The sequence below is a fragment of the Anopheles moucheti genome, chromosome 2 (assembly GCF_943734755.1).
Source record: "Anopheles moucheti chromosome 2, idAnoMoucSN_F20_07, whole genome shotgun sequence".
Taxonomy (NCBI): domain Eukaryota; kingdom Metazoa; phylum Arthropoda; class Insecta; order Diptera; family Culicidae; genus Anopheles; species Anopheles moucheti.
Genome location: NC_069140.1, coordinates 95,043,984 through 95,059,506, shown reverse-complemented (window position 1 = coordinate 95,059,506; position 15,523 = coordinate 95,043,984). Strand labels below are relative to the sequence as shown.

Below are 15,523 nucleotides of genomic sequence, written 5' to 3'. Positions count from 1 at the left end.
TTTGGTGCGGTTGCCAGCGAATGTCTGAGTTTGTTTGAAATTTAAATCTCCTAGCATAATTATTGTTCGAAACCGTGAAAATTCAACATCATACTATACTTCAATAAGACGGTTTTGAACATCAATTACTGTACTTTAGATGCGTAAGAAAAAACTTAAGGAAAAACAGTTAAACGTTTGGCGTTCATTCTTTCAAAAACGGTTACAGTATGCAAAAATCTGTTTTTCGAAATGCAAATTATTAGTTACTTATCCAACACTACAACCGTTTCGTGGTCTTAGCTTGCAGCAGAACCCCTCTGATAGCGTAATTAATTAATTTTTGTATCCAAAGTAGCAACGACGGCGTAGCACTTCCTAGTCCAATGTTTCTTTTGAAACAATGTTTGTGAAAGAACATTTTCACAGATGCCTCAACAAGTGGTCGAGCATTGTCATGCACTTGTCGTACCAAACGCATCAATTATTATAGGTAGACATCATAGGTCCCCTCTCCCCGTGATCTTTTCGTCTAGTTGTAGTAGCTCACAATAGACCACACCACCCTGGTCCCACCAAATAAACTGCTTGACCGAAGTACCCATACGTTGCTCGACGTGTTATCGTAACACAGCCATCCACTTATCGTCAATAATGAATTGTGCTCCATTTCCAAGATGTTGCCAGAAGATTTTTCATAGGGAAGAACAACATAATTATGTTTCGGATATCTAACCATCGAACCAAACTGTATCCACTGTATGTTGCATTATAATTCGTCAACAAATTTGGAACCTTGTTGTCAAAAGCTTGTTTCCAACACGTTTCGTTCATTAGTTTCCTACCCGTTGAATATGATCCCTCATTCGGTAGGAAGTCCATTCGAAATATTCGCCAGCCTCACGCTTTTTGCCGCAAGTAACCGAAAGGTGGGAACAAGTGTGTCAGAAAAAAAGAATCACAATTATTCAATAATGCATGCTGCGACAATAACCACACCCGAATCCCCGGCCAGAAGAAAGCGGAAGATATCTTCTGTGACTAGTTCGATATTGATTATGTTTCCTACCTCTTTTTCTGCTTCGTCGGATGATGCGGGATGTGTTTGTGGTATAAATACGTTTCTGTGCGCATTAGCCTTAGCAATCACATTGATGGGATACACTGCCTAAGGCTTTTCGACGACATTCTGTGTTTCTGTGCTGTCTGGTGTCGCTGCTGCGTTTTCTCCGTACAACCTATTGATCAGTTCCCGTTTGTTGATCTTACCCATTGCATTGCGCGGTATTTCCTCCACTAATCGGACTTCCTTTGGAATGGCTTGCTTCGGAAGCTTCTGTTCCAACCACACAAGCAGCTTCGGAATGCTGAACGTTTCGGGTGTGGCGGACGCCTGGTCACGCAAGCTGATCACGGCCACTACCCGTTGGCCCCATGTTTCATCGGGCAAACCTAGTACCGCCACGTCGCTCGTGTCCGGATGTTCGTGCAATGCCGTTTCGATCTCGAGCGCGGACAGCTTAAAGCCACCCGATTTGATTATATCAACGGAGGTGCGTCCGAGGATGCGTATCGTTCCGTTTTCGTAACGTGCCGTATCACCCGTCCGGAACCATCCTTCCGCATCGAACTCGGAAGCTGTTTCTTTTGCCTTTTGCCAGTAAGCACTAAATACCGAGCTTCCCTTCACGTGCAGCTGACCCGCAATGGAATCCTCCGGCACGGTTGGCTTTGGTGGCGTTGTCCCAGTTGTTGTATGCCAAATCCCTTCATTTTCGCAACCTTCAAGCGTCAACTGACGACCACTTTCGGGGTCTACAATGCGCACGCTAACACCTGGCAATGGCATCCCAACGCAACCTTGCCTTCTGCTGCGCAGTTCACCGTCCTGCAAGTAAGGGTTCGAGATGGCCATACCGATTTCGGTCATACCGTAGCGTTCCAGCAACCGGTGGCCAGTTATTTCGTTCCAGCGATCGAATATATTGCCCGGCAGTGGTGCCGAACCGGATATCATGAGTCGAATCTTGTTCTTGCAATGTGTCTTGACATAGTCACACATGCGAGCGTTCTTCCCGAACACACTGTCATACTCGCGGATCAGCAACCCGTACATCGTCGGCACGCCCATGAACACGTTAACGCGCTCTTTGGTAGTCATGTTCACGTTCAGCAGGTAGCTCCATACGCTGCTGCTGTCAAACTTCGGCAGCATAACACACTTGGCCCCGACCGCCAGCGGTAAGTTCAGCGCATTGATCGTACCATGAACGTGGTTCAGTGGTAGTGTGTGCAGTACCGAATCGGCTGCACTTACTTGCCATGCGTGCGACAGGGCACGCAGTTGAGCGTCCAGATTGGCGTAACTCAGCACCACTCCTTTCGGTTTACCCGTCGTGCCGGATGTGTACAGGATCAAAGCGTTGGCATCGCGGTAAAATTCACCATTCAGTGCACTTTCCACCACGAGCGTATCGTTCAGTTGCAACAAATTTTCTCTCCTCGGATCTAGGTAGGAAACGTCCGCCACGGGCGATGCGTCACCGCCGTTTGTGGTTCCATTTGCATTGATCAGTTCGTGATTCACCACCAGCAAGGGTTTTTGCAGCTTGGCAGCGAGCGGTTCGGCCAGGGGAAGAAATTCCGCCGTCGTTAGCAGGAGGGAAGCATCCGAATCTTTGATGTAGTACTCGAGCAAATCGGCTGGATATTTTGCGTTCAAGGGCACGGCTACCGGGAAGGCGAAAGAAGAAACAAATAAAATAAATTTACGGAAGGGCGAAAGAATCCAGGATCCGTTCTTACCAATTTGTCCCGAAAACCAGCAAGCCCACTGGCTGATCACGTACGTAATATTGTTCGGGCAAAGGAATGCCACACGGGACTGAGAAGCACTGCCTGTAAAAGAAAACCACAATGAAAACTAACTGAATCAACAAATTTTATAATCTTTCTCGAACATCGCAAAATGTTTTTAACAGATCGTTTAATCATACATTCCTGCAAATGACGAAATGCATTCCAGCTTTTTTACACCTTCAGAACATTGCTATCAGCAAATCGGATTTTATTTACCATTCACTTAGCACTGGCACGTAAAAATGGTTACTTGAACCCTCATGCATAAAATGGTCTCGGTTGATCAGCGATTACTTCGCCACGGAACGGAATCCAATTTTTTCGAGCAATCTTTGCTTGAGATAGAGGGGGCGCTCTTCTATCGCTTAATCTCACATGAGAACAGGGGAGTTTACAATTAAATGGTAACTAAACATTACTTATTACAAGCTTTTTATAATGCTCTTGTTTTGATTCCAATTTGGGTTTCTACTAGTATGTATTTCTACTGATGAATTTATAATGGCTAACAGGGCGTATTTTAATCATGAAACCGAACGGAAAACATTTACTTCATTCACTAGCTCAAGATGTGACTTGATCAATGTCTATAATGAATAATGAATTGCTCTCAAATTAAAAAAACATTTTAGCAATAATTCAAGAAAATATCAGTATGAAAAAAAACACTGAGAGCAGTAATAAAATAAACAACATTGTAGAATAGTCAGTTTCACGTTTAACTTCCACCAAAAAACCCCTTCGGTCACTCTAGATTAGGCTGGGGCCAAACAAAACAAAACATCCATCGTACGCACTTGCACACAGCAAAGCGAGATGCAAAAAACCTCATCTAAGCAAAACAAAAGGAAGAGGAAAATCGACGAAGCGTTACAATCCGTAGCGGGTTATCGCATTACTTCGTTGGCGGCTGACACCGGCTGACAAACGATAGGAAAGCAGTTAACCTGAACCACCGTGCCGTTGATGACCGGCTTCTCTCCCGTTGGCCGATCGTCAAATGGGCCAGGCTAAACATTCTACTTGCTTGGGCGCATTGCTCGGGAAGGTAACATTAAAAATAGCATACATCGAACATCCTCCTCCCTCTTCTGATGGTGATCGCGCCCGTCAACGTCTTATGAACCTGCGCCAGATCTATGACGCCGGCATTGGTCGTGCGACAGCAGTCACGGGTACACCCCGTATGTCTATCACGTAAATCTTATCTCGCGAAATCAAAGCAGTACGATGGCGAGACGGTGTTGAAACGATTACAGCCATACTCCTTCCCTGGCACCGATTGTTTACATTCGGATCTTATTAATATATTCGTATCTTCGAAGCGAGGTTTGTTGCACTGTAACATGTCATTTTATCCAAAGTGTCACATTTTCAGTGGAATATGCAAATGTTGCGTACGTTTATCGTATCAAATGTAGCGAAGAGCTGGTTATTCAAACGTGAAGAAAAGTTGACACCGTAATATGATCGCTCCTGAAGAGGATTATATATAGCGACCATTCACTTAAGTCTTATGTTTCCCACCTTATACGTAAAACCTGAAATGGATGGACACAGGATGATAAATTGCAATTAAATATTACAAAGCAAGACTGTCACATCGGTTATCCCACCGTCGTTTTAACAACGAATACTTCCAAATGAATTGATCGCTGTTTCGGCTCTACTGCGGTTTGCTCGAAATCATTTGCATGACCTTGAGGAGAGAACGAGCATAAAGTTGGTGGTAAACAACATTTTACTTGCAGACCGGTCCCACCGACAGGTTCAAGGTGAGGGGGGCTTCAAACTGTGAGAACGTCGCATAAAACGCACAAAATAACCACAGCTAGCGATCAGTGGGCGACACACACGCGCATCCAAAATGGTGCACCCTACCGCTGTAAGGGAAATTATCGCTTAGATCGCCACCGCGAAATCTTTCTCCCAATGGTTATCGTTTGGTGGGTTAGGTTCTAAAAAAAACCCCAACTGCGCAAATATCTTGTTTTGCAAAACACACCATTTGCTATGTTGTTTTCCTTATTGGCGCCATCCTTCGTGCGGGTCGTTGTCGTGCATCCATGAGCGCGACCTTGGACGTGTGTCATGTTTCCAAAAAAAGAGAACCCCCGGCGCGAGCCGTTTTTCACGCACTTCGTGTCACCACACACCACAGCGAAACTGCATCTCTTCCAACCTCGAACTAAGAAAGAATTGCATCATGCTGAAACATTGGAATACATACCGCAACATTTGGATATCTGTGCCGCTAGCCGCTTGACGGCTTCGTACAGCTGGACGAAGCTGAAATCGCCTATCTGGTCACGAATGGCCGCCTTTTCACCGTACAGCAAGGCTCGCTTAAACGGCGGCACGATCAATTCCCGGGCCACTTCCTGTTCGTACAGCTTCGTCAGTCGGCGCAGTAGATCCGCATGTACCGCTTCCGGATCCAGCGGGGGACGATCGCCATCGTCAAAGTCCTTGGTGGCCGGTTTACGATTGTCGGCCTGTGTGGAGTAACTGCGGGCACTCAACCGGGTCGACTGTGACCGTAAGCGAAGCGAGTAATGTTTCATCCAGGAAAATGATGCACCGAACCGGGGCGTGAAAGTGGCAGCGGATGTTCCGAGTGTGTCGGTGGCCACCTCCAGGCAACGCCTGGCAACCATGAATTTCGTCATATTCAAGACGTTTCCCACAATGCACCACCTATTATCACTTGTGCTTGCAAAGGATTTTTGTTTTTGCCTCCCCTGCGCCTACACACAATGTTTGCGAGCTGTGTTTCAGTTGCTATGCAGTGCGCTTTCTTCACTCTGGATTGTAGTGGAAATGTTTCACTCTTTCGGCACTGTATCCCACCATCAATAAGCACCGCTTTTAGGAAGAGATTTATGTAAGTTTTCTTTTTTTCAAATAGTGGATATCTTTACGGTTCTTCGCTTCACTGTCTGCCCGCAGTTGAGGAAAAACACGTTCGCAATGCCGACTTGATTTATTTTGAAGTCTCTCTGCAGCAGAGGAAACGGTTGGTTCACGTACAGAATGTTGACAGTTGTCACTCAAAGGCGAAGATGAAGTCGAGCAAAATTGGGATAGATTTTTATTCGAGTTGACTTTTCTAGCATGTCTCATGAAATATTTCAAGCTGAAGTTTGAAATGTTAAAATTGGACGGTTATTTGCAAATGCTGTACTGAGATGTGTTCGTTTATTTAATACCTAAACAATTTATCTGAATACGTTGGTAATAATACCGCCGCTACACTGGCACTCATCAATTAATGCTAGACAAAAATAAATTTCCCGCTAAATTCTAGCAGCTCTAGCAGCTTAAGAAGTAGCATGGCACGTAGATCATGCAGTGTGAAGCTTAAAATAAGCCGCAAAATAGCATGCAAAACATAAGAATCAGTGAAAATATATCTTCAGCTGAGGGGAGGTCGGTTTCTTTCGGAGACTTCATTCCGTTATTCACTCGCTGCTTCTGCACCCTCTTGCCTTTTTCGAACTTCTTAAGAAGCGTGCGTCGTTGTGTGTTACTTTTAATTGCACCCATAACAAATAGCTTTTTCAAGTGTTTACCTGTTTTACGAGCTGTAACTTGTGTGTTGCACAACTTTCTCAAATTCAAAACGTACACAATAGGAAAAAAACAACACAATTTCACTCTGTTTGGCTCGTTTTGTTATTTTAGTTTGTATCCGCACTCCTGAATTCTTCGCAATGCTGCTGGAGTCATGCATCTTGTAAGTGTTTCATGTTATTTCACATTCGTTGCCGTTTGAATCAAATATGCTTTTACGGTGGAAAAAGTTTTTCCAGCGCATGAGGATGTACCGTATGTTTGTTTCTTTTTCGCACAAATGTACAGTAAGGCGCAGCCAATACCCCACCCAACACCGTACTGTTGCCGTTCAGTTAGTTGCTACTCGTTCGAAAATTGACCCTCTGCCTCCGCAACTGAAAGCAACCTTCTTCAACCGTTACGAATGCAGGTTTTGTGAACTTGTGTTTCTTTACCATTACCTTTCGTTAGCATTAATATAACGTGTCACGTATTACGCTGCACATTTCAACGACTACACATAAATTAACATCAATTTCCGGGGCTAATTGTTACATTCAAATAAATAAAACTGAAAGAACTTTTACTAACAAAAGGACAATAAAAGAATGGCGCATTCAATTTGTAAGTTTCGCCGCCATCTCGGCGCGATCTTAAAACAGATACTAAGTAAAACCAAGCGATAAACTATCAGCTTCAATTTAGGCGCGTACCGGTGCTTAGGGAAGGGAATTAAAACAAGCGATAAATTTAAGTTACATAAAACCCTTTTTGAAATAGGACATTAATTTCATTAGCATCAATCTTCATTTCTTGGTTACGAGCTGGATTATTCGTTCCCTGCATACTACCAAGGGCTGCGCGGCGCCCTTTGCTTCAATCAGTGAGTAGTAAACCGTATAATGTAAACGTTAGCTAATTTATGCAATGCGCGTGAACTTTATGATTGATGATCGATATTTTAAACGTACATAACTACGATCGCCATCCAGTACACTACTACTGCACTCCTGTTGCCCCCTACATTATCAGGCGCCCATTCACATGTCCCTGCTCGTTGCAGCCCTTCTGATGCGGCTTTGTCCCGTCTTATCTCAGCCCACGACATTCCGTGTTATAACATTATGCAACAAATGCAGTATTAATCTGCATTGAAAATACTAAATATTGTCCTCATGGTTTTATTTCTTTTTCTGCAGCACGGTTTTAGTGGTGCGTTGTCTGTGTGCCCCAATAAACGCTTGCATTTCTACCGTTTGCTAGTCACAATAAGGACACGCTCCTATCACGGGGGTATGTGCCGCTTCACAAGTTCACTTTCGTTACTAGTTGTACGCATGTAAACATTCTGAAGGTATGTATAATTTGATTTCATTTGTTTTTTTTTTTGTAATTTTACTCCCCGACACACCACTAAATTCACTCTTGTATATTGACAATTTACTGTTTATTTTGGGCCTACGTGCAGTCGCTGCTGCATCCCTTTCACCGTGCGTGTGGTGCGCGTGAACCGACGAGCAATTTTAACCTTACAGTTTAATTCTGCAACTGCTACGTTTGGAAGCACCATCGGTGTGTTTGTGAATGTATGTAGCCGTAGCAGAGACAATCGCTACGTAGGCGCACTTTTTTTTATTATCAGCCATGTTTGCAACTGTGCGTGCGCATGTGTGTACGGTAGAATCCACCAAAACGGGATCGTTTACTAATGCGCAATGTACAATGTAGTAGTGTGTGAAAAAAGTAGCTCCGTTAAGGGATTAGTACGATGAGGTTATGGTATGCTTTGGACAGCCGTATGCTGCCCGACCATTCTAATGATCGTTGTTTTGGAATTCGATGACTTTAAACATTGGAGAAACATTAGTGAACCGTCGATAGGGGAGTAACGCGATGAACAAGAACTGGTACAGTATAGTATGAAAGAATGCGTTTCTAATTTTCATCAGCTTGCTATTCTATAGGATCGATTGTAGACGAACCCGACGGCCTACCATTACCGGTTGTGATACTTTTTACAGTATGTGTTTTTGTATCTAGGAATGAATATCAAATACTATTATTCGGCAGGAATACATGGCGTCGTTTTTTTTTTGTTTCTAGAGGTTAGATATAATGACAATAGTATACAATAGGCGTACAATTTTCTTCTCACAGTTTTAGCATTCTAACCCGCTTAATGGTAATGAGAGGATGGTTCAATGTCTCTATTTCCTTCTCTATTCCTCGCTACCAACTAACGTTTCCTACAACCTGTGCAATACACACATACACACACGCACACGCACGTGAAAAGCGCAACGGAACACGGAAGTAGAACTCCGCAGCAAAAAGAGGTTGCCCGTTTCGTATGGTTACAAATCACACCCACCGGCTTAGTTTGTAAGTTTGTTCATTTAATCGACTACAACCCGACCGCAAGTCATTTGGTTGTCATAATTGATACAGTTTCCTGATTCTTTTGTTTTGTTTCACGTTACGTAATGATGAGTGTATGATCGCATAGATCAGCAGCATGTGCTGAGTGAAGGGAATGAATGAAAATGTAATAAAAAAAACGTATTTAAACTAAAATTTTGAACAGCAATAGAGAGATAGACAGGGGAAGAGATCATTGATCATTACTTAGCACCGCATGCTACGAACATACGATTATGGTTAGTTTAAAATGAAACCGCAACACGTACCACCACCCGTTGTGCGCGGGGGGAGCAGAAATATGAATGCAGGTGTGAAATTAGATTGCCTCCTTCGCGGAAACTCGATGTAACGATATATGGCGCATTTTTTATACGAATCTTTAACAAAAACAATACAAAATAATCAAAAACACACTCAACGTCGCTAAGTATCCGCTCCGTCCATTTCGCGGCGACTCGAATGGCGTGTAGCTGGCGGCCCCCTTAAGCAAAACGACCGTCCACTGTGTTCCAGCGTGGAGCGAATGGTTAGCAATTTGGTGAAATATTTCAGGAAACTGTACCGGAAATGAACATCATGAAACGTACTTCAATTAATCATATTTTTTCTCTTTTTTTTCTAGCTCTTTTCATCAGTGTCGTGGTTCATGAATGAGAAGAGAAGAGTTGTTCATATGAATCTGTAGTAGGGAGTCATTCTAATCAGGAGCCGACTCTCAAAAGATTCACGAATCGTCAAAGATTCCTCCTGTGATATGATTTTGGGATTTTTTTTTGTTTTTGATTTTGAAATAAGCAATTATGTATGGAATCTTTGAGGCTTCAAGAATCTATGGAATACAGTATTCATACAGTTAAAACGTTCATTCAGATTCATTAGTACGAAACAGATTCGCCTAATAATCATATCCATTACTCACCATTATGAATCGTAGCTTGAACTTAATCGATCGTTCGTTGGGGAAGGGGGCGTAGATACCGAGCTGGAGTTGTTGCTCGCCACACTTTGCCTTGATTCCGATTGCATATCGGCAACCGAAACCTGGAAATGGACAGATAATGTTGAACAATTAAAGAGAGCAAAAATTGAGGAAACTATTGTCTTATGTACCTTTAGAACGTCATGAAGTGAGGACATGCTTCCCAACGGACTAGGTGAACGTGGTAACGATGGAGGCTGATCGCGCGGCCTGGCAGGGGCGGTACGTTTTGCACCTGGTAGGGAATTGTTCGATCCTACATCGAAATGATCGTAATAAATTCAATATTCGTATCAACAGAACAGTAAGAATACAAAACAAAGCTCACCATTCAGTTGATGGATCATGGATGGACGAGGAGGTGCACGAGGAGGTGGCGGTGCATGACGCATCGTTGAAATCTGCACAAATACCACCATATGAAGGGAAAGAAAATGAGAATTAAGCAAAAACTCCTTCATAGCTTATTTCAACAAATTACCCGTTGCTGTTGTGTACTCTGGTCGGCTGTCTCGATCGTCGTTGGGAGATCGAGCAACCGTTGCTTTTGAATTCCATCTCCGGGACCCATGTGCGAGATATGGTTAAAGTTAGTTGGTGCAGAGATAAGCTTCGAGCGGCGATCGGTGCTTCTGTGGGGACAAAAATGCAACACAGTTTAAAAGCTTCCACCATTGTAGATCAATTCAATTAACATATGCCGTATGCTTACGTTCGAATGGTTCGATTAGGTTCGCGTAATGAAAACCGTTTAGATTTCAGACGGCCATCGCGATCACATGGGGAAAGATTGAGCAATTCTCCTGTAATGAAAAAGGACGCTTTTATTATGTTTGCTCGTTTTGCACGAAGCAACAGATAACACCTACTCGTATGCATGTTCGCCAGGTAAACGACGTGTACGCTGTCATTGAGATAGGTCAACGTAAGGCTGCCATTGTTCATCAGTGGACGGGAACGTTTTAAACCAATTGACTGCACCCATTCCGCGGTTTGCGTGTTGAAGATGTCCAGATGGGTCTCCGAGTAGACTAGTAGATGACCGTCACAGTATGCTGGTAAATGTACAATGCAAGAAGTAAATAAAGCAACCTTTCCACAAACCGTTTGCTGGAGCTCTGGTCAATAAATAACACTCACTGATATGCTTAGGGACAGCCGGATACATGATTTCGCGATCGCGTGATTTACGCCCCTGCAGGTCGACGTAGATTGCGAGCGTTTGGAATACAAGTAAATATTCACCGTGCACTAGAGTGAGAAGTGAAAATTATAAAACTTCTACCCAAAACCTTAACCTATGCCATACGTTCGTTTATCGCTTACCATTGCCTCCGTGACCAGACTGTATTTCAATCACTCGCCACGCATCAACGCCCGAAAAATTGAGGAAATTGTTCAACTGATTTTCCGGATGCACTAAAGCTACAGAAACAGAAAGATATTTACTTAAAGTTAGGTAAAAGTACTATCTTCTCGCCGGTCAATACGTACGCATTGCTTTGGCCGCACCCTGCAGGCAGTATGCGGTGAAACCACTCTGGTGACCAACAGCCAACCGCATGTCGGATAAAACCTGCAAGCTCTGCACAGGGTACGCAACGGTAAACTCGCACATTTTGTGATGCCGGCTACGATCCCGGTTCACGACGTACACCACAATCTGCGACGTGTTTTGGCGCTTCAGGGCTAGCACGATGCAAAACACGGGTTGCGGTCCGCGCTCTATAATTCCGGTGCAGGCCGTGATGCAGTTCTTCGATTCTGCCACCTTGATCCACTCGACGTCAACCGTTTCGAGGGCGCGTATCGGTAACAGCCGTAAATGTCGCTGCTTACCGCACAGGATCACCAGCAGTTGCTCTTCGGCGATGTACCACAGCTGGTACACCTTTTTGCTTTCGCCGATGCGTGCTATTTGGCTGCGATCCAGATCGAGACAGAACAGCCCATCCTCCGTGCCGAGGAGTATCCGTTCTGGATCGATAATCAGTGCGCTCAGCGCGTTCCGGATCGCCGACACGGTACTGTCGAGCACCTCACGCACGCGGAACATGGCCGTGTTCGGTAGATTGTTGCGCTTCAATATACGATGAAGTTCGCTTAGTGCCACAACCCATTTTGCCTTTTCCGATTCCGTGTCCGCTAGCATTAGCGTTTGCAGGGAAGGACCACCGTCTAGCAGGGATGTTGTAATCTGTACAGAGAAGACGGAAGAATTTACTATACAACACTGATCGTTGCATTGCGCCAGTGATCTACACTCACTCTAAATATGCATGGTACGTCTTTCTTCGTCGCGTGAATGACATCACTTTCGCGCACCCCAGAAACCGTAAACTCCGGATCACGCATATCCAACACCTGCAATCGTGGGAAAACGATGTTACTCGTGGAGTCATATGCTACAGTACAATTCGACGCTTACCTGTGTGACGTGCACACTTGGCAGCGCACTGCGATCGGCAGAGATGTCGTACAGGAACAGCTTAAAATCGCACACAACGACAAACTGGCGCACCCAGCCACGCTTGACACCGCCCAGCTTAGGTACCTTCACGTAGCCCTCGTACGCCGTACCGATGCCGCGCGTCGGATCGATCCCGAGCGGGCGTTTCGTCTGATCGGACGGTACCGGGCACTGGGTTGGCACCTTCGGGCAGCAGATCATGTGGCAAGCAAAACCACACAGCTCACACACCACACCCTGCCGCGTTAGACCCACCATTAGCGATGTGCAGTGATTGCATTTTGTTGGGCTCGAGAAGGTCCGCACGAGAAACTGGTGCACTTTCGCTTTCTGCTGCCGATGGGGATGCAAGTCCTGCTGGTGCGACATCATCACGCTATGCATGCTCTGGAGAAGGTGAACAGATATATAAGACGTAATCCCAAATTTGCGTAAGTTTATGTTGCTTCATGTGATCTTACCAGTGAGTGATCGCTCAGATTGCTCTTCGAGCTGGACAATGAGTGACCGCGATTATTATCCTCCACATCACCATCCTCGCTTTCCATCGAATAGTTCGAATGATGCATCGTTGGTTGCTGCTGCTGCTGCTGCTGCTGCGCCTGTTCCTGCTGTTGCTGTTGAAGCAGCTGCTGCTGATTGCTATACGTATGCTGGGATTGCAACTGCTGCGATTGCACCTGACTTTGCTGCTGTACCTGTTGGTGGTGTAATTGTTGTTTGTGTAGTGATGAGAGGCTTTGATTATGGGCTTGGTTAAGGTGTGGTGCATTCGTGGAAGTGAGATTGTTCGAGGAGGAACTGGTGGATGTGTTTACGTGCTGGCTACCGCTACTGCTTTTGCGGTGCGGTGGTACTGTGCTACTGCTCGATCCGGCTGTTGGCTGCTTGCGAGGTAAACGGTGTGTGCATTAAAACCAAATGTTTAATTCTACTAAATGCTTGTACAAACGATAGGCTGCTCCAAGAAGTCTATCGTGTGTACAAAGTTGACGCAATAACGACTACAACGTCGCACCAAATGAAACGAAATTAAAATTTACTTTCACAAGCAAAGGACTATATGTAGGATGGAAAACTAAATTCGCTATCCCAAAATTCACACAGAAATAGATTCCCAGAGTCAGACAACTTACCATGTTGATGGCCAACGTTGAGTTTGTGTGCGTCGTTGAGCTGGAACCACCGCCGCCGCCACCACCACCACTTCCAACGCCGCCAGACTCTTTCAAGAAGTGATCCAGATAGGACATCTGCGAGGAGGGCCTTTCCAGGACTGTGGCGTACCCGTGTTCCGTTCGTTGGTTTGGTGATTTTTTTTTTGGTTTTGTTTCAGATTTTAAGGATGATTTGTTACACACCCACATCACGCACGCATCAAAACCAAGTAGTTATTTACACGAGAAATGATGAGGATGCGCATTGCATTGCAAAAAGCATGTTGTACGTGGGATGGAATGAAAAAGTTTTGCAAACAAAACGCAAACGCATGGAATGTACATGGAAAAACAAGAAACAAAACAATCGTGAATGTTGGTAGAATGTTGTTTGTGTGTCGTGTTGAAGTTTGGTTGTAATAAGTTGCCAAAGGTATTTTCATAAAAACAAAAAGCAAACATAGTCATATAATGCGTAGATGAGTTTCAGATTAAATAAATTTTGGGGAATCGAAAAAATTTCGAGTCGATGGTAAAGGAAGATATAAAATACAAGAAAAGAGAGAGAGAGAGAAAGAACGTACATGATTTGTTGTATTAGTACATGATTCTGAACGTAGTGTTTGATGAGAATTTAACAATGTTTCAATTTTTTGTTCGCTCTCATCAGATAAAAAAAAACACTAGGAACAAACAAAAGGATAACGCTGCTGTAGATTACATTGCTAGTTTGTTCAACGCAAACATATACTGGCATTGTTTGGTAATGTGTGGAGCTAGTCTGATATGTTGCAATATGTCCTAGCTGTTGGTTATTCCTTAGGCAGCTGCTTGATCAGAGTATATGGAGCAGTTAATTACATCACACATACGATGTTAACGCGTGGAAAAAATGGAATTAACGGGGACGAACGTTGGACGAGTAAAACTAAACCAAACAAAACTACACACTGCTGTACCTACCCCAAAATTTGAATTTTGGGAGCTTCTAGTTTAGGAAGAAAAAAGTTATAAATTTCTGAGGGATAGTTGTGCTACCTTTGAACAACTAGAAAAGAAAAAGACTGAAACATTATCAAACAACCCACAGGACGTGTACAGATTCCATTGCTCTGCATTCTATATTTCTTTGAATTCAATAATTTCCTTTCCGAGTATAATTCCTGTTGCTTCTTCGTAAAACCAACAATACGGCCTACAAAAACATTCTTATGTGAAATAATTAAATCAACAGAAGGTTTAGTTCCTTTTCTACTGATAGTGTTTGATTGTATCCAACACCATAACAGTTCTACTTGCACTAACATGCTACTTAACAGACCGGGAGCAAACACAACAGAAGAAGAGTTGCCCTGTTTGAATGCTGAGGTAATAAAGGATATTTCACATTTTCCTTGCATATTGGAAGCATATTGATCGATTAGTGTAACGTGCGCAATATAGTACTCACTGTTTGGGGTAGAAAAGCCTATAAAAGCCACGTATCAATTGGAACGGATTTACTGGCAAAAAATCGTTCCAGTGACAAAAAGGATAAATTTTACTGCCCCGACATTTTGGTGGGAAGTTGGCGGGATTAATTATTATGAGTTGTAAGAAAACGAAACCTTAATTTTGAAATACAGGGTAGAAGGCATGCAATTCATCAAAAATATGATGATTCAATACTGCATCACACACGGTTATCAGAAACCTAATGTCGCTAACGATTGGAAGTCTTTTGATTTTTTCACATTAATATTGTTTGTGTTTGAAAAAAAACATTGAAATTTAATTGCGCACCTAATACAATTCACAACTAAAGCTTATCTTTCTGCAAAGAAAACTGATATAACTTTAAGACTCATCCCGAACTGATAGCAGAAAGGTTTGCGAATATAGATCCGACAAGCCTTATAGCGCTGGAAGTTTTAATCTCTAGTTCGAAAAACATTTGTACATGATTGTAAGTCGAAAGCTGCTGGTTTGGAAGTGACACCATAAATTGTCATCGTTTCTAACGACTTTCAGTTGACAAAAGATTCCATTTAACACTGATTCGATTATTATGTATGATGATGACTAATTCTGAAATAATGCAAAACAATAGTACCTCCTCTAAGG

At 43.6% G+C, this 15,523-nt stretch overlaps 2 protein-coding genes across 3 annotated transcripts in view; both read right to left on the bottom strand.

Annotated features, from left to right (window-relative positions):
- Nucleotides 1–317: 317 nt before the first annotated feature.
- Nucleotides 318–5,817, bottom strand: LOC128298444 (malonate--CoA ligase ACSF3, mitochondrial). Of its 2 annotated transcripts, XR_008287266.1 has the most exons (4): nucleotides 5,069–5,817; nucleotides 2,785–2,877; nucleotides 1,049–2,709; nucleotides 318–884 (listed from the first exon to the last, which is right to left on the bottom strand). XR_008287266.1 is itself a non-coding variant. In XM_053034195.1 (3 exons), the coding sequence occupies exons 1-3, from the start codon at nucleotides 5,505–5,507 to the stop codon at nucleotides 1,148–1,150; spliced, it is 2,094 nt and encodes a 697-aa protein (XP_052890155.1). In that variant the 5' UTR covers nucleotides 5,508–5,817; the 3' UTR covers nucleotides 325–1,147. The 2 variants fall into 2 exon arrangements, 1 of the variants encoding a protein (XP_052890155.1); XM_053034195.1 differs by having other exon boundaries at nucleotides 325–2,709.
- Nucleotides 5,818–6,495: 678 nt separating this feature from the next.
- Nucleotides 6,496–15,523, bottom strand: part of LOC128298862 (serine/threonine-protein kinase Genghis Khan) — a 48,468-nt gene continuing 39,440 nt past the window's right edge. Inside the window, exons 9-22 of the mRNA XM_053034665.1 lie at nucleotides 13,400–13,539; nucleotides 12,725–12,961; nucleotides 12,222–12,650; nucleotides 12,062–12,157; nucleotides 11,288–11,990; nucleotides 11,120–11,218; nucleotides 10,934–11,044; nucleotides 10,663–10,848; nucleotides 10,506–10,596; nucleotides 10,275–10,425; nucleotides 10,122–10,194; nucleotides 9,925–10,049; nucleotides 9,734–9,855; nucleotides 6,496–9,370 (exon numbers count right to left, since the gene is read on the bottom strand). Coding sequence (XP_052890625.1) covers nucleotides 9,736–9,855; nucleotides 9,925–10,049; nucleotides 10,122–10,194; nucleotides 10,275–10,425; nucleotides 10,506–10,596; nucleotides 10,663–10,848; nucleotides 10,934–11,044; nucleotides 11,120–11,218; nucleotides 11,288–11,990; nucleotides 12,062–12,157; nucleotides 12,222–12,650; nucleotides 12,725–12,961; nucleotides 13,400–13,539 — 2,561 coding nt within the window. The 3' untranslated portion in view covers nucleotides 6,496–9,370; nucleotides 9,734–9,735. The remainder of the gene's footprint in view (nucleotides 9,371–9,733; nucleotides 9,856–9,924; nucleotides 10,050–10,121; nucleotides 10,195–10,274; nucleotides 10,426–10,505; nucleotides 10,597–10,662; nucleotides 10,849–10,933; nucleotides 11,045–11,119; nucleotides 11,219–11,287; nucleotides 11,991–12,061; nucleotides 12,158–12,221; nucleotides 12,651–12,724; nucleotides 12,962–13,399; nucleotides 13,540–15,523) is intronic.

Coding starts and splice junctions, on each gene's coding strand:
- LOC128298444 (XM_053034195.1), bottom strand. CDS start 5,507: ATGACGAAATTCATGGTTGCCAGGCGTTGCCTGGAGGTGGCCACCGAC. Junction 2,878..5,068: donor ACAGATATCCAAATGTTGCG/GTATGTATTCCA, acceptor TTTCTTTTACAG/GCAGTGCTTCTCAGTCCCGT. Junction 2,710..2,784: donor CTGGTTTTCGGGACAAATTG/GTAAGAACGGAT, acceptor CCTTCCCGGTAG/CCGTGCCCTTGAACGCAAAA.